Here is a 24,236-nt window from a genome sequence, read left to right as displayed (position 1 = left end):
TGGGTTAAGGATCTGATGTTGCTGCAACAGTGGCTCGCATCTGATTCCTGGCCTGGGGAACTCCCTATGCCATGGGGCAGCCAAAAAAGAAAAAAAAAAAAGAAAAGAAACCAGTATGACTTACGCTGTGAGCATGTCCTGAGCATTTGCTGAATTATGAAGAGAATTTCTCCAAATGCCCCATCTGACCAGGAAAGCCTCCCAAACCTTCCCCCTGCCCAGCTCTGACTTGAGCCACTGGCCACCCAGCCCCACCACGTGCATCCTTGCTGAGAAAAGCGCCATCGTCACCACCATCAGCACCACACTCACTACCACCGTTATCGTTACTCTCATCCTAGCTATGGACCCCCCATCCCCTGGACACCCCACACTGTGTCCCCCAAGGGCTTGGAGGTGCTGGAGCCTCTGGGTGCCTCACCACTATACCAGCGAGTCTCAACATTTTTGCTCCCAAAAGGGACATTCGGAAATGCCTGGAGACGTGTGGTCGTCACAGCTGGGGGTGCCGCTGGCATCTAGGGGCCAGAGGCCAGGGATGCTCTTCAACCTCTGGTAGAGGCACCAGAGTTATCTGCTGCCCAGTGTCAGAAGTCCCAAGGACGGAAAAACCTGCCGACAGATCCTACTGCCCTCACTCCACCCTTCTCGGGCCCTCGCCCCAAAGTGTCCACCTCACACCTCTGGTTCCTGGACAAGAAGTCAACACCCTGCAGCGTTGGGCTCTTTGTTCTCTTATCGCTTGCAGCTCCTGGCCACCACTGCTTCTACTGAAAAGTCAATATGATGAAGAGCGCTTTGCGGCCGCCCTCACAGGGGAAAACACACAGAAACAATTGAGGCCCGGAGCCCGGGGTTCGTCGGGGATGGAGGTCATGCTTGTCCAGGGCAGGGAGGCGGGGCCCGGGCTGCGTCCCCAGGGGTATAAAGCAGGAAGGAGCGCTCGGGCCTTCACTCCACGGCGACGCACGACGTAGGGTCACTTCTCTGCTGCGGCCAGATGGGCATGGGCATCATGAAGTGGATGGTGGTGACCTTGGTCTGCCTCCAACTCTTGGAGGCGTCAGTTATCAAGTGAGTCTGGGGCCCGGCTGCTGGTCTGCAAGTGCGGGTCTGCAAGGGGCGACCTGCTGCTGCTCTGGGATTTCTAGATTAGCGCGATAAGCGGCACGAGTCAGTGTCAGACAGGATGCAGAGGCGGGAGGAGACGCAGCCTCTGCCCTCAGGAAACTTTCAGGAAAGGGGGAAGCACCATCCTTTTCCCAGTGATGAGAAAAGATGGACTTGGAGCTAAGAGAAGAGGGGTGACTGCCACCCAAGCAGACCCTGAATGGCCGGTACAATTATTTCTGGATAGGGAGACGTTTGCTAGAAGTTTCCTTAAGGCCCCCAATTTGTTTGGCATATGCCAAAATCATCTAAGCAGAAACAGCAGTCATGTAATCTCTATATGCTGAGGTGTCAGAGGAAGGGGATGAGGTGGCAGGGCTCACAGATGTCGGGAGGGCTCCCGGCCTGCCACACTGCCTGTGTTTCCACATTAAACTGAATTTTGGGGACGTGAAGAGATGATTCCTCTCAGAAACTTCTTTTAATATGCAAATTCCAGGCAGTTCCCGTGGTGGCTCAGCAGTAATGAACCTGACTAATATGCATGAGGACGCAGGTTCGATCCCTGGCCTTGCTCAGTGGGTTAAGAATCTGGCGTTGCCATGAGCCGTGGTGTAGGCAGCAGACACGGCTCGGATCCCACATGGCTGTGGCTGTGGTGTAGGCTGGCAGCTACACATCCGATTTGGCCCCTAGCCTGGGAACTTCCTTATGCCTTGGATTCAGCCCTAAAAAGATTATATATATATATGCATCCTGCAGCGATGGTAGCAAGAAGCAACTATCAGCCTTCATAGCTCAAAGAAAATGGGTTTAGCAGAGAATTTCTGGAGAATGCAGGGTCCTGAGGGAATGGGGACAAGATGGAGAAAGAAGTGAAAGAAGCAGGAATTCTGGAGCCGGGAGCAAGTCTGGGTGGGCCTGCGGAGACCCCCAGCCAATGGCAGTAAGCAGGTCTCGGGGGGGACATGGGCAGAAACCCATAATACAGAAGTTCTAGTCCCAGAACCGATCTGGGCCCCCAGGCCACCCAGGCCAAACTCCCCACCATCCCAGGGTCCTGAGAGGACAGTGATGGGACCCAGGCCAGACAGGTGGCAGCATGGACAGAACTAGGACCCTGTCTTCTGAGCCCTGGTCTAAGGCTGTTCTCTTGGTACCTGGTGCCTGAGGGCCGCCATACACGAGAACTCTCTTGGAGGTGAACACGCCATCTCTGAAACCTTTTTTAAAAATGCCCCAGTTCTGCAAAGGGTAATGTCTGAAGTCCTTTTTCCCTTCCTGGGAAAGAGTCTATGGGATATTCGAGAGCAGAGGACCAGGGATGGACTGTGGACCCATGAGGAGGGTAGGTGCAGGTGTGGGTGAAGGTTTCTGAATCTCAGAGCAAGTCTTTTTTTGTGGCCATGCCCATGGTATGGGAAGTTCCTGGGCCAGGGATTGAACCCAAACCACAGCAGTGACCGGAGCCACGGTGGGGACAATGCCAGATTCTTAACCCATTGAGCCCCCAGGGAACCCGTTGGACCAAATCTTGAGAAGAGTTTGTAAAGAGAGAGGAAGAAAAAGAGAAGTAGAAGGAGAAAGAGATAGAGTGAGACAGAGATGGAGAAGGGGAGGGAGTTTCTTTTGTGGCCCAGCAGGTTAAGAACCCAACATAGCGTCTATGAGGACGCAGGTTCGACCTTGACCTTGCTCACTGGGTTAAGGATCCGGCTTTGCCGTGACCTGCTGTATAGGTAGCAGATGCGGCTTGGGTCTGGCGTGGTTGTGGCTGTGGTGTAGGCCGGCAGCTGCAGCTCCGGGATTGGACTCTTAGCCTGGGAACTTCCATATGCCAACGGTGTGGCCCTAAAAAAAAAAAAAAGAGAGAGAGAGAGAAAGAAAATGGGAAAAAGGGAGACACACAGACCCATGCAAACATCAGCACACAGGGACAGAGTGGCAGGGAGCCTGAGGTGTACAGTTAGAGAGAGAGGCACTGTGGGAGAGAGGGAGCCCCTGCCCTGACCCCAGCCCTTCCGCAGAGTCCCGCTGAAGAAATTAAAGTCCATCCGTCAGGCCATGAAGGAGAAGGGCCTGCTGGAGGAGTTCCTCAAGACCCACAAGTACGACCCCGCCCAGAGGTACCGCTTCGGCGACTTCAGCGTGGCCTTGGAGCCCATGGCCTACTTGGAAGTGAGTCCTGACCCTTCCCAAGGCTCCCGGGCTCCCTGCTGCCAAAGGCTGAGGGCCAGGCCTGGGCTGCAAGCAGCACCCTCCCATCTGGCCCCCGGGGCCTGCCCCCTTCTCCCAGACCTGCCAGCCTGGAAACTCGATGGCCCAGCAGTGCCTGGGAGGGGCAGTGTCTGCCCTGGCAGCTAAGTCCACAGACACCTCTGCAGCTGCCCTGCGCAGGCTCAGGCAGAGGGTCTGGGGGTTCTGGGCAAGCGTGGAGGGCAGGCTTGGGCCCCTGCTTCTGGTGTGGGCTGTGGGGCAGGGGCTGGTCACGCTGCCATTCTGCCCACGAAGAAGGCTAGGCCTGAAGGTCCCTGGGTCCCCCCAGGGCTAACTGGCCTGCCCCATGCCCGCCCCCCACCACCCCAGGCTGCCTACTTTGGCGAGATCAGCATCGGGACCCCACCACAGAACTTCCTGGTCCTTTTTGACACCGGCTCCTCCAACCTGTGGGTGCCCTCTGTCTACTGCAAGAGCCTGGCCTGCAGTGAGTGCTGGGCTGGGCAGGGGAGGGTAATGACACCCTCTGGGGAAGGGCCATGCTGCCTAAAGATTGCTGGAGGCGGGGCTTCAGTCCTGAAAGGGCCCAGAGACTCGGCCAGGGTCACACGGCATGCCCAGGCCACGGGGAAGAAGCTGGGCACGGAGCTGGGTGGCCCCTCTGCCTTCCTCGCTCCCCAGTACATATTCGTTGGTCCCACTCCGGCCCAGCCCAGCCCTTCCGCCTGGTGCTGTTCACTGTGGGCAATGCCATCCATCCTTCTCGGTGCTACGACACTTTTCCCATGATGTAGGGTTGTCTCAGAGGGATGCGGGAGAACAGTACAGGTGTGGTCTGCCACTTGTATTTTTTTGTCTGTTCGTTTGTCTTTTTAGGGCCACACCTGCGGCATATGGAAGTTACCAGGCTAGGGGTCCAATTGGAGCTGCAGCTGCTGGCCTACACCACAGCCACAGCAATGCAGGATCTCAGCCGCATCTGCACTGTATGCCACGGCTTGCGGCAATGCTGGATCTTTAACCGATTGAGAAAGGCTAGGGATTGAACCCACATCCTCATGGATTCTAGTTACGTCTTAACCTGCTGAACCACAATGGGAACTCCTGTAGTTGTGTTTGGAGATGTTCACTCCTGGGGTTGCCTTGGTCCCTACCAAAGCCTTGGGGTTTGGGTCTTGACACCTCTAGTCCAGAAGGCACCCGCCCCCGCCCCCACCACGCCATTGGCCCCACGCTTGGCTATCACAGGATCCTGGCGTGGCTGGCTTCTCGGGGTGAGGGGAGGCTCAGGAAGGCACAGACGCCCCAGCAGCACCCCTCCGTCTGATGAGTCATCTCTCAGCCCTCACCGTGTGTCAGATCTGCTGGGGGCCGGGGAGACGGAGGTAAATTCTATACAACCTGCCCACAGGGAGGTCACTGTCCTAGGGTGTCTCAAGATTCTGGCCATCAGAGAATTAGAGGGGGGTTCAGGGTCAGGGCTGGCCAGTTCTTTTGGACCTTCCAATGTCAGGGACATCAGCTGGCCACCTCCTGACTCAGCGGCGGGGGTGGGATGTGGGCCCTGGACGTCAGCACAGGCTGGGAGACAGTGGGGGAGCCCTGCAGGTCTGAGCGTGGCCCAGCCTGACTTCCAGAATCTTCCCTCCCCTGCAGCCACCCATGCCCGCTTCAACCCCAGCAAGTCCTCTACCTACTCCACCGACAGGCAGACCTTCTCCCTGCAGTACGGCAGCGGCAGCCTCACTGGCTTTTTCGGCTATGACACCCTGAAGGTGAGCAATGCCCTGGGATGTGGGGAAGGTAGACGGGGCCCCGAGCTGGATTCGAACCTTGTAGGTCTCAGCGTCTGATGATGGAGAGACTTAGATGGAGGCCCTGAAAAATATGGGAAAACATCTCCGGCACTACAGGCTGGGAAGTCAGTACCATAAAGCCTCATCCATTGGCTCGCTGAATCCTCACAGAGGGCTATCGGGGGCCAGGTACTGAGGGGACCATGATGGTTGGGGTGACCTGGTCCTTTTCCTGAAGGAGCTTAGAGCCTCGGGATGGAGGCGGCTGCAGCAGCCAGGAATGGCTCCTTGGAAGAGCAGGTGGCTTGTGCAAACCTGTCAAGAAGGGAAGAAGCAGAGGCCAGGGAGGAAGAGAGATCAGACCCTTGAGGGGTCTAGCTGGGGGCCCATCTGGGGGAGGTGGGTGGAGTGACATGTGTCCCCTCCCATCCTGTGTCTCCTCCAGATCCAGAGCATCCAGGTCCCCGACCAGGAGTTCGGCCTGAGTGAGACAGAGCCAGGTATCAGTTTCCTGTATGCCCAGTTTGATGGCATCATGGGCCTGGCCTACCCCGACCTGTCTGCGGGTGGGGCCACCACTGCCATGCAGGGCCTCCTGCAGGAGGATGCGCTCACAAGCCCAGTCTTCAGCTTCTACCTCAGCAAGTAAGAACCGCCCAGCCCCCCTCAGCCCCGCCACCGGGGACGACTGGGGCTGGTCACTTTGGGGTTTGGAGGTCTCCCAGCCATCGTGCAGCAGGGCCTTTCCTCCTGGGCTTCTGACTCTTCCCCACTTCCTGAGTCTGTCCCTGGCCCCCATGGCCTCTTCTTTGACTCCTCTCTCTTTTTTGTCTTTTGTCTTTTTAGGGTTGCACCCACGGCATATGGAAGTTCCCAGGCTAGAGGTGGAATAGGAGCTGCAGTTGCCAGCCTACACCACAGCCACAGCAACTCCAGATCCTTAACCCACTGAGCAAGGCCAGGAATCGAACCCATATCCTCATGGATGCTAGTCATGTTCGTTAGCGCTGAGCCATGACAGGAACTCCTTCTTTGTGTTTCTTGGCCCAGACAAAACCTCTCCCTCCTCTGGCTGAACTTGGCTTTGAGTACAGCTGCTGATCCTCAGTACCTCTTGGCCTTACCTCCTGCCCAGAGTCTGGGTCAGCTCCTTTACCCCTGACCAAATGTTTTCCATCTGGACACCTCTTTTGTGTAGTAATTTATTGCTTGCAGATCCTTGGATCTATTGTTCTACCAGATCCTGGAAGCTTCAGGTTCAGGTCCAGGTCCACCACGAACTCCTAACACGCTGTTATCCTTACCACAAACACAGCCAATGGCGGTTATTTATTTCTTTATTTTTGTTTGTTTGTTTTTTTAGGGCCAAACCTGCGGCATATGGAGGTTCCCAGGCTAGGGGTTGAATTGGAGCTGCACCTGCCGGCTTACACCACAGCCACAGCAACACCAGATCCGAGCCGTGTCTGTGACCTACACCACAGCTCATGGCAACGCCGGATCCCCAACCCACTGAGCAAGACCAGGGGCTAAACCTGCAAACTCATGGTTCCTAGTCGGATTTTTGCTGCGCCACGACAGGAACTCCCATGGTTATTAATGAGGCTGGGTCTCAGAGCCAAGTGGTGGGAAGGGGTGTGTGGCCTGGGATGGACTTTTCCTTGTGTGCTCTCCAAAATAGACAGCCCCTTTCTGGAGACAGTCAACAGCTACTCTTTGGGGCTTAATTATTTGAATCTGACTTTCGACAATATTATCCTGTCACTAATGTTGCTGACCTCTGTTTACAAGTACTCTGAGTCTCGCCTTTAGGAGCTTCGATTCATCTACTGTCTAACAGGGGTGGCGGGGGTGGGGGGGGGGGTGGGCTCTCTTCTACCCAGGCCCTACCTGCCTCCAATCCCAGCAGAAAAGTAACAAGCCGGGCCAGGGTCTGGCTCCCCATTGACAGTCTCCACCAGCAGCATGAAGTGAAAGGGAGAGGAGAAGGCAGCACGGGGCAGGGTCGGGGCCAGACGACCAGCAGCTTCCCCAGGGGCAGCACTTTTCAGAGCAGCAGCATCGGGGAGCCTACGGCACCGGAAATTCCAAGCTCCAGTCAAAGATGAGGGGATTCAGCCTCTTCCCCTCAGGAAGCCCCAGTCTGAGGGGAGACACAGCCCTGACTCAGGGAGACCCCGTCTGAGGGGAGACACAGCCCTGCCCTCAGGGAGCCGCAGTCTGAAGCCCGGGGCAGGACCTCTGTTTTCCTCTGGGGGTGACGTCTCAACAGGGAAGACTTTTTCCACAGCCACTCCCTGACTCACCTTTCACTTTACCTCCCTCAGCCAGCAGAGCTCTCAGGACGGGGGAGAACTCGTCTTGGGGGGTGTGGACAGCAGCCTGTACACTGGTCAGATCTACTGGGCCCCCGTCACTCAGGAGCTGTACTGGCAGATTGGCATTGAGGAGTGAGTCTGTGTTGGGCCCTGGGGATGTGGGCACTTCCTGTCACACACACACTGCTGGAGGGTGGGGACAGAGGACCCTGGAGGCCTGAGCCCGAAAAGTCAGAGCTGACGTCAGCTGGAGTGTCAAGGCCCAGGTCGGCCTGGAGAAGACAGGTGGGGTGGGGACAGCATAGGAAGCAGCAGGACTTGGAACCCCAGACATTTCAGACCCTGTAGTTCGACTCTAGGGATGTCGAGATTAGAAACTGGGGTCTCTGGGTGTGTGTGTGTGGGGTAATTTGTTCAAAGTACTTACAAAGAATTAGGAGCCCTGGCCTTCAGCGTTTCTGGAACCATCCTCGGAGCCTTTTTTTTTTTTTTTTTTGTCTTTTAGGGCTGCACCCTCGGCATATGGAGGTTCACAAGCTAGGGGTCCAATCGGAGCTGTAGCTGCTGGCCTACACCACAGCCACAGCAACGCCAGATCCGAGCTGCATCTGCAACCTACACCACAGCTCACGGCAACGCCAGATCCTTAACCCACGGAGCGAGGCCAGGGATTGAACCCGCAACCTCATGGTTCCTAGTTGGATTTGTTTCCGCTGCGCCAAGATGGGAAGTCCCATCCTTGGAGCTTTTAAGAAAGAGATTCCATGGCCATTCAGGTGGCCTTTGACAGACTCTGCTATGAAGCCAGGGGGTGGCTGGATTGGCCTCTGCAGAGTCTGTACCTTCCTGAGGTGCCCGTTGATCCTCTGGCTGTCCCCTGACCCCCAGCTACCCTGAGCTGGGAGGTGCTGACGCCCCCCATCTCCTCACTGTCCAGGTTCCTCATTGGTGACGAGGCCTCTGGCTGGTGCTCTGAGGGCTGCCAGGCCATTGTGGACACTGGCACGTCTCTGCTCACCGTGCCCCAGGACTACCTGAGTGACCTCGTGCAGGCCACGGGGGCCGAGGAGAACGAGTATGGAGAGGTGCGTGTGGCGGAGGTGTGGACAGCCAGGGGGCAATTGTGCTTGCTGCTGGGAGCACCAGAATAGCCTGATTCTTGGCCTCCATGCTTCTAGCCGCCCCAAGGCTGGGATGCCTGGGGCCGGGGGCTCCTGGGGGCCTGAAGGCTGATTCATGGGGCCAGATGCTTGTGCTTAAGGGGTGTGAGGAGGTCACTACTAGGCTGGATTTCCCTGAGCTTCAGCCCCTGAGAGGAAAGAGGTTAAACCCCCGCCGGGCTTCGCTGTAAGAGCGGAATAACTAGAATGTGAGGCCAGGCCTGTGAGTGACCAGGGACAACCCTTCAATCCATACCTCTGTCACCTCCACAGATCCCCAACCCCTCCTGAGCCCACCCAAGGTTTGCCTAATGAATGCATTCCTTGGTTGCACAACTATAAATTTGATAAACTTCATTGAATTAAAAAAAAATAATAATGCATTCCCACTCACACTGGTGGATGGATGGCCTTTGTGGGGGAAATTCAGGCCAGAGGCATGTTTTGGGAGAAAGATGCTCAGTTCTCCCCACATCCCACCCACTGTATGCGCACCCTCATGTGTAAAAACAGCATTATTGGTGATGTAACTTCTAATCCACACGCGGGCCTGGGGCTCAGGTCTGGGACCCCAGGGGCTGAGATGGCGGGGCTGGTGGGGACTCTCAGGGGGGAGATGAGGCAGCCGGGCCCTGCTCCTCTCTGCAGTTTCTCGTGGACTGTAAAGACATCCAGAGCCTGCCCACCTTCACCTTCATCATCAATGGTGTGCAGTTCCCTCTGCCACCCTCCGCCTACATCCTCGAGGTAAGTCCTGGCCCTGAGCAGGCTGAGCCAGTGGGGACACCATCGGGGTGGGAGGAGGGGGATGAGGAGTCAGAAATGATTGGGTTCCTTATCTGCGCCATTTCTCTCCTTCCTTCTTCTTCTTCTTCTTTTTTGCTTTTTAGGTCTGCACTTGTGGCATATGGAGGTTCCCAGGCTAGGGGTCAAATTGGAGCTGGAGCTGTAGCCACTGCCCTACGCCACAGCCACAGCAATGCGGGATCCAAACCGTCTTTGACCTACACCACAGCTCACAGCAATGCTGGATCCTTAACCCACTGAGCGAGACCAGGGATCGAACCTGCGTCTTCATGGATACTAGTCAGATTCGTTTCCACTGCACCACAACAGGAACTCCTCCTCCTCTTCTTCTTCTTCTTCTTTTTTTTTTCTTTTTAAGTGTAATTTATTTATTTATTTTTATTTTTATTTTTTTGTCTTTTTGCCATTTCTTGGGCCACTCCAGCGGCACATGGAGGTTCCCAGGCTAGGGGTCTAATCGGAGCTGTAGCTGCCAGCCTACGCCAGAGCCACAGCAACGCAGGATCCAAGCTGCATCTGCAACCTACACCACAGCTCACGGCAATGCCGGATCATTAACCCACTGAGCAAGGGCAGGGACCGAACCCGCAACCTCATGGTTCCTAGTCGGATTCGTTAACCACTGCGCCACGATGGGAACTCCTTCTTCTTTTTTTTAAATAGCCATGCGGAAGTTCCCAGTTCAGGGATCAAACCCATATCCCTGCAGTCAGCGACCTGATCCACTGTGGTCGGATTCTTAAGCCCACTGCATCACAGCAGGAGTTCCTACCTGCACCATTTCTTGACGCCTTGCGGCACTGATTTAGTTTCTCCACTCGTTGAGTCTAAACCCCCTTCTCTGGAATGAGGCTGTGAAACAGCAGCGTGTCATCTATTATTAATAATTATTATTAATTTGTGGGGCGGGGGCCTGAGGCCCAGCTGCCTCACCGACTAGGGTCAGCCACTGAGTGAAGCACTTAACGTCATCCCGCTCATACATCACAGCATTCAGTGAGGAAGGCACTAATTTCTATTTTACAAGTAAAACCCTGGAGGGTCAGAGAGGTTAAGTAACGGACCCCAGGCTGCACAGCTGATCAGGGCAAAGTCAGGTTTGAACCCGAGTTGGTCTGGTTCCAAGGCTTTCCATGAAGCTGACCTGCTCCAAATCAGGAGCAGGAGGGGGTCAAGGGCAGCCTGCTCTCACCTGTGCCAGAATCTCCCACCAGGCCTGGCTGTGGCAGCTCAGCTGGCCTGTGAGCCTTCCAGAAGCTCTAGCTGGCCTGTTTCTGCATCTGGGCCACTGGCCTGGGGCTCTGGGCTGAGCGGTGCCATCCACGGGTGAGCAGGTGTCTGAGCGTCGCTCTTCTGTGTTGTGCAGGAGGACGGCTTCTGCATGGTGGGGGTCGAGCCCACCTATGTGTCCTCCCAGAATGGCCAGCCCCTGTGGATCCTCGGGGACGTCTTCCTCAGGTCCTACTATTCTGTCTTCGACCTGGGCAACAACAGGGTGGGCTTCGCCACCGCTGCCTAGACTCAGCCCCTGGACACTTGGGTCCCCTTTTTCTTCTCGGCACCCCACCCTACGGGGGGTTCTCTCTGCACTTCCTTACTGCATTCAGCCTTCCTTCTCTGGACTCTGGACTTGCTCTAACAATAAATCATTCTTCCATGCTGACCAGCCTGTTGTTTCTAGAGGGCAGGTGTGGCTGCATGGCAGCTCTTGGTCTCAGGGAATGAGGGGAATGAGAGCCAAGGGCCAGTTGGCTCCCGCTGGATCATGGTCTCCCCAAGTTTCTAGGAGGTTTGCAGTGGGGCACTGATGTTCTCAGGGAAATAGGGCACAACGTAGGGCCTGGGGATGGGCCCCGTATCCCTCAAAGCTTGGAAGTCCACAGCGTCTCTCCGGAGAGGGAAGACAGTGGCCTTGAAGCAGGGCGTTCCTTTGTAATGGACAATCCAAAATGCTCTGCACTTTACCAAACGACCACCCGAGTGACCCCAGGGCATGTGTACTAACAGTGTGACTGGAGGGCCAACGTCTCCTAAATCTAGGCCGCCTCCTTCTTATCTATGGTCAGGTTTGCACTAGGAGTTTTCAGAGGAAGGCTGGATGCTGATGTGCACTTGTAACTGTCATGGGTCCTTTAGGGAGGTAGCTGATGGCACCAGAACCTGTTTCCAGGAGGGTTTCCGAAGATCTGGGCTGAGTCAAGCTGATCATATCTTCACTCAGACTCCTATGTCCCAGGGCCTGGCTCTTAACCATGGACTTTGCTACTTGAATTACATGAAAATGAAAATCAAGCCTTTTTGTTCTAACCACCTGAGCAAGAGGTCTTGTCCTTCTGGACATCATCCCTGTAATCCTTAGGACATGGGGTGGGGTAGGGGGGGGGCAAGATGGTATGGAGAGGAGGAGAAAGCAGAGAATGATAGCTCAGTATCCTGTAACTTCCAGCAGGCAGGAAATTTCTGTTTGGCCACATGGCGGTGGTGGTGGTGGTGGGGTACCTACAAGATTGGGCTAATGAGGTCTATGTGGGAAGAGGGTATAAATGGAGAACTCATGGGAGGGGAGGTGGGCTCAATTTTATAGTCATATTTCCTTCACCACACTGACCAAACTTGTCCCTTATGCTCAAGATCCAGGTCTGGTACCCCACTCCAAACTAGGAGGGAAACTGAGGTTTGACAGAGAGGGTTTCTATGGCAACAGCACACCATCTGGAACTCTACAACTAACTTTCCTAGACTCCTGCTGTAGGCCTCTCCTTGGGGGTCAGATGGGCCACAGGGTGTACTGTAGTAAGCTGTGGTTCGGACATCACTTACTGAAAAGAGAAAGAAAACTTGCACAAGGGATAGAAACGAATTGGAACAAAGTTTCCAAATTAAATGCCAAGTCCCTATAGGAGGCTGGACTAGAGCGGTACTACAAATCCCGGCGTGCCTATCGGAGCCGCAGGGAGGACTACATTTCCCAGCGAACATCGCGGCAGGCCGGCGAGGGGCGGGGCGGGGCGGGGCGGGGCCGCAGTATCCGATGCTGCCCTCTGCCGGGCGCGGCGGGAAGTGGATGCCGAGTGACAGCAGGAGCCCCGGCGCCGGGCGCGGGGCTCGGTGACAGCGGAGGCGGCGGCCGCAGGCTGGACGTAGGGAGAGGCGGCGGCGCCGACTGCAGAGGGAAGGGCAGACTGGGCGGGCCTCCCTAGTGGCGCGGAGCCGGAGGAGCCCGGGAGGGGGCGGCCGGCGCAGCTCACGGGCCGGACACCTGAACTTGGGACAAGTTGCCAGAGCCGCGGGGCGCGGGCGGCGGACGGATTGACCTTCAGAGATAGGTGAGCGGTACCAGGGGGCAAGAGGTGAGCGGAGGGCCCGGAACCCCCGACCCAGGCTCCCCTGCTCCGATCCAGTGGGTCCGGGAGACAGGTGGGTGGGTGGGGGTGTCGGCTAGAAAGGGGAGCGAGACCGTGTGCGCCGCTGTGCCACCCGCCCCGCTGTCTGTCTAGCCCGGGACGCCCGGCGCATGGCCGGGGCGGCGCTGCCCGCGGTGCTCGGGAGCCCCTCCAGCCCCTCCCTTCAGGCCTGGGCCGGGGGGCGGCTTCTCTGAGACCTTATGTAACCAGGCGGGAGGGGCCGGGGCGGGCATGGGCCTTCCCGGCCCGGGAGCTGGGAGTCTAAGGGGCGGGAGGCGTGGGAGTGAACTTGCAAGAAGTTTGAGGGCGTGTGGGCCCTGCGCCCACTTCTTCTCCACCGGACGCGGCTGGGGCGGGTGGCAAGGGGGAGGGCGCCGGAGGTAGGGGAGGTGTGCGGGGGACGAGTCCGGCCAGGCCAGGCCCTGCCTGGATGGTCCGGGGAGTGGGAGGGCCGGAGCGGCGCCACGCCCCGGGGGCTGGGCTGCTGGGGGGGTGGTGGGTGGAAGTACCACCTCTCCCTCCCTTCCCGTCCCTTCCTCCCCCTCGTCTCTAGAAGAAGCCGCCCCTACCCGCGTCCTGTGGCATCCCCGAGCGCCGTCTTTTTCTCCCTCTTGCGTTATTCCATGACCTTAGGGGACCCCAACCCCAGAGCTCACCCACCGCGCGCCCCGGATTCTGCCTTCCCTGGAACTCCCAGCCATCTGCCCGCCTTCCGAGTACCCCCCCCCTCTGTCTCAGTCCCGAATCCCGGAAAACACGCCCCCTTCCCCCGAGTCCCTGAGTCCGCACCGCCCAACCCGAGGCTGTCCCGCCCCCAAGTCAGCGCTCCTTCTCCCCCCTCCCGGTACCCCGATCAGCTAATCGGCCGCAGCACGGGCGGTCGCCTCCTCGAAGGGAGCGGGCTGATGCCAGCTAGGCGCCCCCGCCCCTCGGCCCCCTCCCGCCCGGGGTTCTGGCTTCACGCACGGCTGCCCCGAGCTGCTCAGGGTTGCGCGAGCAGGTTCGCGCCGCAGCCGCCTGGTGCGCCCCAGCCCCGCGCCCAGGGAGAGAGAGGGAGGGCGCTCGGGGCGGGGCTTGTCTGCGCGAGCGCCCGCACAGCCCAGGGCTCCCCCACTCTCTCCTCATTTCAGCCAGCACCTCACCGCCGAGTATTTCTCCGATGCCCGATCCGCGCCTGCCGTCCTCCTCCCCCCCGCCGTCCGTTCTGGGGGATGGTTCTGAGCGAACAGTTTCTGGGCTAAACTTTAGCGCTTTGGCTTAGCGTTCCCTGAGGAAGTGTCCATAAATTGCCGCCCAGCTCCCACCGCCTCCCACCCTGAATGAGGGGTGCTTAGTCGAGTGAGGAAGAGGTCAAGGCTGGGGCAGGCCTCCCCAAAGATACCTCTGAGATGTGGGCTCAGGACCTTCCTGGCTGAAATTGCACTGGCCCAAGACCTGGCATCCTTGGGTAACTAGGGGTGGAGGGGGAGGTAGGGGGCTGGTCTCTGGTGTCCTCCAGGGCTGCCACCTGCAGGTCCCCGCAGATCAGAATGCAGTTCTTGGGTCCTTGGCTTGTTCCCTCTGAGCCCTTCACTGTGCCCAGCCTGAGACAGCCCCCAGGCCCTGCCCTCAGGGAAGTCACAGTCTGGGAGCCAGCCAACCAGCACTAGTTAAAGGCTGGCCAGAGGAGGCCATAGAAGGGAAGGGCTGGCTGCCTTCAGCCCTACCTACCGGGTGGTCTGAGGTGTGCTGGGACCATGCCTCAGTTCCCCGGGCTTGGGAACAGTAGCGACTCTCTCGGCCCCCTTCTTTCTGCCTGCGTCCTGGGAAGGGAGAGCTGGGAAGCAGAGAGTGTAAATGAATGGCTGTTTGGGGTGACTCTGCGCTCTGCTTGTCTGGGAGGGCAGCCAACGTTGCTTACAGTTTACAAGGCCGGTTCCAGCTGCAGTGCTGTTATGCCCTCAGCTCTGCTCTCTGAAAGGCAGCCAGATGGGAACCCGGGTCTCCTGGTTCCAGGCCCCGTGGAGAGGGTGCTGGGGTTGGGGACACCTCCTCAGGTGATCTCTCCGTCTGCGGGCTGATGGCCTAGTCACTCACAGTCAGAGGTGGCGAGGAGGGCCGGCCAGGGCTGGCAGGAGCCCGGCTAGGGTTCTGGGGTGATGGAGGTTCCCCGTCTCACCCCCAGTGGCCAGTGAAGCCTCCCTTTCTGCCTCTCAGCTGGAAAGCAGGTGGGAGGGGCCTCCCACCCCTCAGGCCTGGCTGCCCTTTGAGGGTCTGGCTTCTGGCCCCATCCCTCCTGGGGTTCTGTTTATGGCTGTAATTGCATCATTAGCCAGAGTTTATGGAGTTACTTAGCACCTGCCCCCACAGGGAGTGGCCCAGCCATCCCCTGGCTTCTGTCTCTTCCTTTTCAAAGTCAACTTGGTTTCTGCCTGCAGCAGGGGTTTCCCCAACCGCAGCTGGCATGAAAGCCAGGTTGGGCCTTTGTCCTAGGGATGGAAGGCAGTCAGCACTGGGGGCCCAGCATGGGGCTGCCCTGGAGATGACCATGGAAATGGGGTTGGCTTCCTCTGCAGAGGGAGGAAGTTCAGGGTTCCCAGAGCTGCCAGAAGTGTCCATATCCCAGGATACAGTGCTCATTTTTGCGTGTAATGTGTGTATCCTCATCTGAAAAGAGAGAGAGAAAATTGCACACACTTGGCAGGTGACTTTGAGGAGCCAGGTGCCTGGTACATGGTGAGTCCACCGTGCTGCTCTGTATGTCAGGGTGGGATGTGTGCAGTTAATGGGAGTTTGTGTGTGTGGTTATGAGATTATAAGTATTTAGGTACATGTATATAGGTGAAGTGTGTCTATGCATGTCTATGTGAGTGTAACAATAACAGAATATTAATAGAATATCCATCCGTCCTCTTTATGCTCTAATAGAGCAATACTGTAATAAAAGTTAGTTATGAACAATAGTTGCCAACATTCATGGTGTATTTAATCTTCAGAATAAGGTAGGGATTATTATCTCGGGTCAGAGAAGTTAGGCGAGGCTGCCTGAAGTCACACAGCCTGAAAATGGTAGGGATTCTAACCCGGGCCCAACTGATTCCAGAATTCCCATTCTCAGTCCCTGCAGAAGACCCCCTCGGGGTTTTCCAGGCAGAGCAGAGATGTGGTGGTGCCGGAACCTTCTTTTTCCCCACCCGAGGTCTCCAGCTCTGAGCAGGGGTGGGGCTTGCTGACACCCCTGCCCCAGGACACGCTTGTCTCCTGGCTGCTCTTCTGAGCTGCTGACAGGTGACCAAGGACCCCTGGCAAGAGCTGTCTTGACCGTGTGGGGAGGAGAGGGATTCAGACGAGGCTTCCTGGGTCTCCGTGGATACCTCAAACACTCCCTTGCAATGAAGGCCTCAGCAGGCACTTGTTTAATCAGACATGGAGAAAAGGCTGTGGTGGGAGTGCCCGCAGCTCAGTGGGCTAAGAACCCGACTAGTATCTATGAGGACATAGGTTTGATCCCTAGCCTTGCTCAGTGAGTTAAGGATCCGGTGTTGCCATGAGCTGTGGTGTAGGCCACGGACGCAGCTCAGATCTAGTCTTGCTGTGGCTGTGGTGTAGGCCGGCAGCTACGGCTCCCATTCGACCCCTAACCTGGGAACCTCCATGTGCCATGGGTGCAGCCCTAAAAAGAGGGGGCAAAAGGGGCTGTGGGGACTCTTGGGTGAGAACGAGACAGCTGTGGCGGAAGATGGAGAAGAACCAGGAGACCCCATGCCGACAGGCTGTGTGGCCGAGGGAGGGCCCTGCTTCTCTCAGCCTCTGTTTCAGCACCTGTGAACCTGGATCATCTGTGGGGTCCCCTCGAGGGTGCGCCTTCTACTGGTCTGAGCAAGGCATCCAGACAGGCGAGGCTTCAGAAAGTGGGGGTAGGGTGCAAGGGAGCTGGAGGGTGGGGGGCGGCGGTGGGGGTGGGGGAGGCGCTGAAGTTCATTCAGTAGAGCTTTCACTAAAGCCTGGCCCCATGGAGCGAGCAGCCAACTTTCCTTGTGACAGAGCCATAGCCACCCTATATTGAGCACCGGGAGAAGGGTACCCTAGCCAGGGGGGCAGTGGAGAGCACGGCGTCCAGGGCCAGGAACCCCGGCTCTGCACCTGCTAGCTGTGTGACCCTGGGCCAGCTGCTGTGCCTCCGTTTCCACACCTTGAGAGCGACCTGTGGAACAGCACCGACCTAGCAGTGCCCTAGGGAGGGCTAAGTATTTGGCGCTCACTGCGCATCCGGGACTTAGTGCCGGGCTCCAAAAATGTTAATTGTCATAATTAACTCCTGTAACGTATTTATTTCTTTATTTCTCATTTCCAGGTGAGGAAATAGAGGCATAGAGAGCTCTAGGGGAGAAACAAAGACCTATTTATGGGTTATAAACAGCCTCCCCGCCCCTGCCCCCCATGCGTCTAACATCCTCAAGCAAAATGCCTGACGCAGGCTTTGCAGATTCCCGCTGTTCCGCACCCAGCCCCGATCTCCACAATTAAGATACCAGATTTGGTGATGCCTGCAGCACATCCACCCCTGCCCTGCCCTGCCCTGCCCTGCCCTGCCCCTTGGGACTCCTTGGAGAGCATCTGGCCAGGCCACTTGCAACTCGCTCCTGACTGGAGCCCCCACCCCCCACCTCCACCGCCGCCCTCCCACTGCCTTCCCCTCCTGCACTCTGCACCAGAGACACCCATCCCAGTGGTCCCATGATCACTAAAGGCAAGATGAAATCCCAGCGATAAGCAGGATCTGGGCCTTACCGTGCCCATAGCAAGTGCTTTGCAGGCTATAGAGTGGTGGGGCAGTGGGTGAAGGCAGAGGGCAGCTGAGACGGGCAGAAACAAGAGGCAGAGGCATCCCCAGTTTTGTTTCATGTCTCTTAAATGCGGGCATAAGGAGAAGTCCAGAAATGAGGTCTGGTCATCTGTACCCTGGTGCAGCTTCCTTGGGAGCAGGCTGCCTTCCTGGCTCTTATTGCACAGCCGGTTCTCGGAGTCAAATATGATGCCATGCGGAGTAATCCAGCAATTCCAACAGACCGTCCAGAAACCTGTGATCCCTAGCCCCTCGTCTCAGCCCTTTTCCACGCTGGTCCCTTCTCCTGGCACCCCCTCCCCTGCTTCCCTCCCTCTAACCAAATTGTCTGTCTATGAAGACAAACCTTTCCAGGAGACCAGGGGACAGCTCCATCCTACTGTGGCTCTGGCTGGATGTGATGATGAGAGAGGAAAAGACATAAAGAAAGGAAGGAATTTCTCCTGAAGATTCTGATGCTCTGTCTCTAGGGCAGTGGTTCTCAAATTTGAGTAGGCAACAGAATCCCCTGCATGGGAGCTCTCGCTGTAGTGCAGCAGGTTAAGGATCAGGCATTGTCTCCGTGGCAGCCTCGGGTTTGATCCCTGACCTGGTGCAGTGGGTTAAGGATCCAGCATTGCTGCTGCTCTGGTATAGATTGCAGCTGCGGCTTAGATTCAAAATCCCTGGCCTGGGAAGTTCTGTATGGGTGGGTGCGACCATTAAAAAAAAAAAAAAATCCCCTGCTGGATTGTTAGATCACCAGACCCCACTCGCAGGGTTTCTAACTGCGTAGGTCTGCAACTTCCAATAGGTCTGCAATTTGCAGTTCTGACATGCTCTGAGGTGCTGTTCATGCTTCTGGCCCTGGGACCCCACTTGGAGAATCTACTGCTTTGCTACTACCCAGGCCTGAGCTATCTGTTTCCTCAGTCTCTGATTGCTTTGGTCCTCTTAGGCCTGTCTCCTTTCAGAAGCCAGGTCCCCAGGGGCAGGGACCACCCTGAGACCGTTTAGTGACTCCCTGGTCTCTGGTATGGTCAGCCCTCCCTCCCCCACCCTGGCTGTCTGTCCCCACCTCCCATTAAACTGACCAGTGTCCAGTCCTGGCCCCACCCTCTGGCCAGGTGCTCAGGAAATATTTACTGCTTAAGGAGGGTGAGGTGGACCGCACTATAGCCCCAAGGGTCGTCAGAATAAGGGCCAGGATCTGAAGCTCCTGCTAAAGTGCTTGCAACCAGAGTAGTGGTGCTGGCCTCAGCACGGAGGTGTTCAAGGCAGCCCCTCACTTTGCCCAAGTGGGGCCATAGAAAGACCCATCGTGTTGTTTTACTTTCCTTCCCCGTGGAAGGTATCTGATCACTGTTTTTGTTTGTTTGTTTTCTAGGGCCACACCTGTGGCATACGGAAGTTCCCTGTCTAGGGGTATTGGAGCTGGAGCTGCAGCCGCCGGCCTACGTCATAGCCACAGCAAAGTGGGATCCGAGCCGCATCTGAGACCTACACCACAGCTCATGGCAGTGCCGGGTCCTTAACCCACTGAGTGAGGCCAGGGATTGAACCCATGTCCTCATGGACACTAGTCTGGTTCATAACCCGCTGAGCCACAATGGGAACTTCCTGATCACTGTTTGAATTGCTTTTCTATTGTTGTTGTTAATAATAAAAATGATAAAACACGCACAAAAAAACAGCCATTCCCTCCTCCTTTGCTCACCCAGACTGGAGACATTGGGGGGGGGGGGCGGGGGGCACCGGTGGGTGTAGGGAAGCCTCCATCATCTTCTAGAAGGGTCCTGGGCCTTGAGGGCAGCAGAGAGTTGGGTGACCCTGGTGGCTCGCCCTGGGGCCCCTGGGGATGGAGTCGTCCTTGGAAGCTGGGGGAGCTGGGGTGGAGCCCGCTGAGAGGTGGTGACGGGTCCTGCAGCCTTGCAGCGGTAGTGAGATGAGCTTGGAGTCAGAGCCCATCCATTTACAGATGAAGGGACCCCTCCAAGGTCACTCTGAGCGCAGGAGTTAGATCTTGTTTGGTACAGTATCCCGGGTGCCTAGGAGCAAGCCTTGCATGTCATAAAGGTGCTCGGTAGTCCTTGCGGGGAGCGTGAGGGACCCCGGTCACATGCTCAGAAACGAGGACACACAAATGCTCCCTGCAGGAGCATCTCCATCTAAGACCCAGGGAGGAACTCCCCACTCTGCTGCAGTGATCCCGGCCCAGCCTTGCTCTGGTGTAGGGCTTGCAGCCTGTCCCCCGCCAGGAAAGCTTGCAGCCACCCTACCCTCCTCCCACGCCCCCCCCCCTGCCCCAGTTCTACCAGTGGGTCTGTGGGGTGGAGCTCTGGTTTGTGTTCTCCTGTTTGCCTAGGGAAGTCACAGCCTGTCCTCTGCCTTGTTTATAATTGGTTTGGGGACAGCACCTGCCCTGGGCCTCTACAGTCCTTGAGGGGTGTGGAGTGGCCAGGAGGTGACACACTATCCTGTCCACCCCCTGCTGCCTCTCGTCCCCGCCCTGCTCTGGCCAGGTGTGTTCTCAGCTGCCCCTGCCAGTGTGGTGCCAGCTGGCTTTGCTGTGGGCTGACTGGGGCTGTGAGGCCGTGGACCTTAGAGACTGCCTGGTGCTGTCAAAGGAGGGAACAGCGGCTCAGGGAGCTCGGGGACCCGCTCTAGCACCCTGTGGCCTTGGGCACCGTTGATCAGCAGGCACAGATGAGCCCCCGCTGGGTGCCTAGAACTGTGCCAGCCAAGTAGGGTGGGTGGGAAGAAAGACACGGCTCTTCCCCCCAAGCTGATAGCCTGGCGAGGAGTTTCAGTAACTGCAGAGGACAGAGAAGGCAGAGTGCGGTAGGCGAGTCCAGAGCCGTGGACTAATTAACCGTCAGTGTATCGGTGTGTGGCCCTTTGGTCTGCAGATTATTCTTCCTTGGTCCAGAGAGGTGTGTGTTTTGTTTGTTTGTTTGTTTTAATGCTGCACCTGCGGCACTTGGAAGTTCCCAGCCTGGGGGTCCAATCAGAGCTGCAGCTGCCTGCCTACACCACAGCCATGGCAACACTAGATCCAAAGTGACTCATGGCAATGCTGGAACCTTAACCCACTGAGTGAGAGGCCAGGGATCGTATCCATGTCCTCATGAATACTAGTTGGGTTCGCCACCACCGAGCCACAATGAGAACTCCCAGTTCAGAGAGTTTTTACAGAAGGGTTCATGCCAGCACAGAGACCTTGGCTCAGCCCTTCCCACGCCCTGAGCCCCAGAAAGGGCATTGCTCTGGCTCCCTGGGTCCTCTCTCCTGAACAGGGTCCCTCCTTCCTGGAGGCCTAGAGGCTGCCGAGGGTGCGGTGAGGCCGCAGAGAGGCTGCTGGGCCCTGAGCCACCCACCTGTCACTTGAAGCCCTGGGCCCTGGGGCAAGTGGTGCTAAATCGGGCCCAACAGCTCAGGCCTCTTTGGCCCCCCCTGGTGCTGAGCCCTGAGGCTTGGGACCGAGGCTGTGGATCTGCTCCCCTTCCTCAGGGGCCTCTTCCTCCCCCTCCTTCCTCGCTCCCCGTACCCCCATCCCGCTGACCACCCCCATCTAGTTCCACGGCGTCTGAACATCAGCCCTCAAGGGGTGTGTATCTCCCTGTCCTGCTCTCTGGCCCCTCTTCTCCATCCTCATCATTTCATTGCCCTGCCTCCTTCCTTCTTTCCGTGTATTTAGAGGGTGTCTGAGGCCTACCCTGCTCCCCCAGGGCCTTCCCAGTGTGGGCCCTTGAGCTCTGCTGCTGGGCACCCAGAGGGATGGCCCAGAGGGCTATGAAGGAGCCCAGCTTCATGCAGTGCCCTGCCTTTGGCAGGCTGGTGGCATGTGGTGGTTGGGATGCCCTGGGGTGGGTGGGAGATGAAAGGGGCCATGGTGCCCAGCTCCTGTGGGCTGAGGGGCAGCCCAGAGCCTGGGCCAGCTGGAGAAGCCCCCTGAGCAGACAGCCCTGGGTGTCACTGGCTCCTCCAGACCTGTGACCAACTCTAGGTTCTCGTCAGATTTGTTTGGCCTAATCATCATGGTTTTCAAAGCCAGGTATAAGAAAAAAATATTAGAGCTTCTATTTCTATGTATTTATATCTCATCTTTTTCTCCCCTCTTTTATCATGAAATATAGCATCATTATCAAAAAGAGCCCAAACCTACACAGATAATGTCATAAATAATTGGAAAAGTGGACAGCCAGGTTACTACCACCCAGATGAAGAAATTGAATGTAACCTTTATTCTGAAATCAGCTTGTGTGCCCCAGCTCAGTCCTAACCCTAAGTCAGGAGGTAACCACTCTCCTGACTTTTTTTTCTGGCCGCACCAGCCACATCTGGAAGTTCCTGGGCCGGGATTGAACAGCAGTGACAATGCTGAGTCCTTAACCCACTGAGCCACCAGGAAACTCCTATCCTGACTTGTAAGATAATCAGCTCCTTGCTCCTTTTAACATGTAACCACCAATATCTTCATCCTTGAGCAATCGGGTTTAGTTTCACCTGAATTTGAATTTAACCCAGCTAGAATGACATTGAACATATTCTTTTGTCACATTGTGAGATCCATTCACATTGTTGTGTGTCACGAAGTTGCATTCATTTTCACTGCTGTATAGTATTCCACTACATGAATTTGTTACCATATTTGTATCCCTCCCACCACTTATGGACATTTGCTTTCCTTCTTTGGCTACTGTGAACAGTACCATAACAACATCCTGGAATGTTCTTCCTAGTTCACGGGTGCATACATTTCTCTAGAGTCCGTAGATCCCGGCATGGAATTGCTAGAGCACAGGGTATAGGGTATGCAATGCCTCTTTCAACTTTAGTAAATATTGTGTTATGTGGTTGCACCCATTTATTCCTCACTGGTGACACCTACGGGATCCCATTGCTCTGTACCCTCATTAACACTTGGTATCAGTAGACTGTTTCATTTCTGTCCTGCTGGTGAGCGTGTAACAGTATCTTCTCCTGGGTGTAATTTACATTTCCCTTCTCATCATTTTTTATAGGTCTATTTTTGTGTATGTTTACTCGCATGCGTGATATAGCCACACACTGGTATTTATAAGCAATGTATGAGAGAAGATGCTTATATTGATCACAGGAGTGTGTGAACAAAATAATTGGAAGACCATTGAAATATTGAATGCCAGGGAGGCATTCAGTATATGTACAGGCTGGGAGTGCGAAGTTGGTCTGGGGACGAGATTCTCAAGTGGCGGTGCCTACCAATGGAACAGCTGAGCCCAGGCGGTACTGAGCCCACAGGGGACTTGTGAGCACCCTCAGGCCTGCCCGCTTGGCCCATCTAGGGCTCCAGCAGATACCCTTCCAATAAACTCTTGCATTTGGAGTGCACGGGCAATGAGATCCTGCCTGTATAGCACAGGGGACTGTATATCTAATCACTTGTAATGGAACATGAGGGAGGATGATGTGAGGAAAAGAATGTATGTATATGTATGAATGCGGCCCTTTGCTGTACAGCGGAAATGGATAGAACAAATAAATGAGTAAACAAATAAATGAATAAATAAAAACTACTGGAACTGAAAAAAAAAAAAAAAAGGAATTGGCAGGCGCCCAGCTTTCGGGTCCTTCTAGGGCAGTCGTTTTTAGCTGGGGGTGATTTTTCCTCCCAGGGGATATTTGGCAACGTCTGATGACATTTTTAGTTGTCACAGCTGGGGGAATGCTCTTGGCATCTGGTGGGTAGAGGACAAGGATGCTGCCCAACATCCTAAAATGCTCAGGGCAGCCCCCACACCAGAGAGTTATCTGGCCCCAAGTGTCAGTCGTGTTGAGGTTGAGAAACTCCGATCTAGGAAAGGAGCCAGGAACCTGAGATTTGCCCGTGAACTTGCCGCATGGCCTGAGGCGAATCACTAAGTGCTTCGGGCCTCTGTCTCCTCATCTAAAAATGAGGGTGGCCAGGGTTGCTCCCCCCCATTTGCCGGTTGTTGTCGAGACTGGCGGGGGGAGCTGTGTAGTCACCTGGGGAAGCATTCTTGCCAAGAGGCCCATGGCTGTTGTTTCCAGCGGGGGAGGGGGTCCAGCCTGGGCCCTTCCCCTCCACTGAGCTCCCCATCCACTGAGCTGGAGGCGTCAGGTGACCGGGCTGCAAGCCTGGGCCATGGTTCCCCCGCTCCTCCAGGCCTCAGAGGGCTGTGGGGGCACTGCCCTGAGGGCCTCAGCCTTTTGATGAGGGCTGCAGAAATGAGGGGCTCTCTGTGGAGCTCTGGGGCCCTGACAAAACCATTTCTGACTTTGTCCTCAGCTGGGTGGGAGTCCAAGGTTGTGTGGTTTGATAAGAGGTGCTTATCTTGCTCCTTATCAGAGGCCCATTGCAAGTCTGGGCGGTGAAGGGTGGGAGCCTGAGGTCATCCTTAGGGGCTCTGCCCACTCAGGCCAGGCTCCTACTCACCCTCTGGGTCCTTTCCAGAAGTTGCTATCCCACGGAGGGCTCGGGATTGGGTCAAAGTCTGGGTGAGAGTGCTCTGGGCCTCTCTGGCCTCCCCGTTCTGGGGCTCACCTCACCCGGTGAGGCAGGAGCCAGGGCCTGCCTAGCCTTCCGTCCACTACACCATCCCTTCCCGAGACATTGT

At 56.4% G+C, this 24,236-nt stretch overlaps 2 protein-coding genes across 3 annotated transcripts in view; both read left to right on the top strand.

Moving 5' to 3' along the window:
- Nucleotides 1-419: 419 nt before the first annotated feature.
- On the top strand, nt 420-11,062 carry PGC (progastricsin). The gene is made up of 9 exons (XM_047797296.1): nt 420-1,074; nt 3,138-3,288; nt 3,697-3,814; nt 4,984-5,102; nt 5,569-5,768; nt 7,451-7,573; nt 8,379-8,526; nt 9,250-9,348; nt 10,775-11,062. Exons 1-9 carry the CDS (start codon nt 1,001-1,003, stop codon nt 10,925-10,927), a joined length of 1,185 nt encoding a protein of 394 aa, XP_047653252.1. The 5' UTR covers nt 420-1,000; the 3' UTR covers nt 10,928-11,062.
- A 1,397-nt stretch (nt 11,063-12,459) lies between these two features.
- The window catches only part of TFEB (transcription factor EB), a 50,206-nt gene continuing 38,429 nt past the window's right edge, over nt 12,460-24,236 (top strand). Inside the window, exon 1 of one of the 2 annotated variants that reach the window (XM_047794916.1) lies at nt 12,460-12,734. The gene's annotated coding sequence lies outside the window, so the exon portion shown is untranslated. Of the gene's footprint in view, nt 12,759-24,236 lie in introns of both variants that reach the window. The other variant, XM_047794917.1, reaches the window with a different exon arrangement.

Source organism: Phacochoerus africanus, chromosome 9 (assembly GCF_016906955.1).
Source record: "Phacochoerus africanus isolate WHEZ1 chromosome 9, ROS_Pafr_v1, whole genome shotgun sequence".
NCBI lineage: Eukaryota > Metazoa > Chordata > Mammalia > Artiodactyla > Suidae > Phacochoerus > Phacochoerus africanus.
The sequence above is the reverse complement of the archived record's forward strand: the minus strand, read 5'-3'. Positions and strand labels throughout refer to the sequence as shown.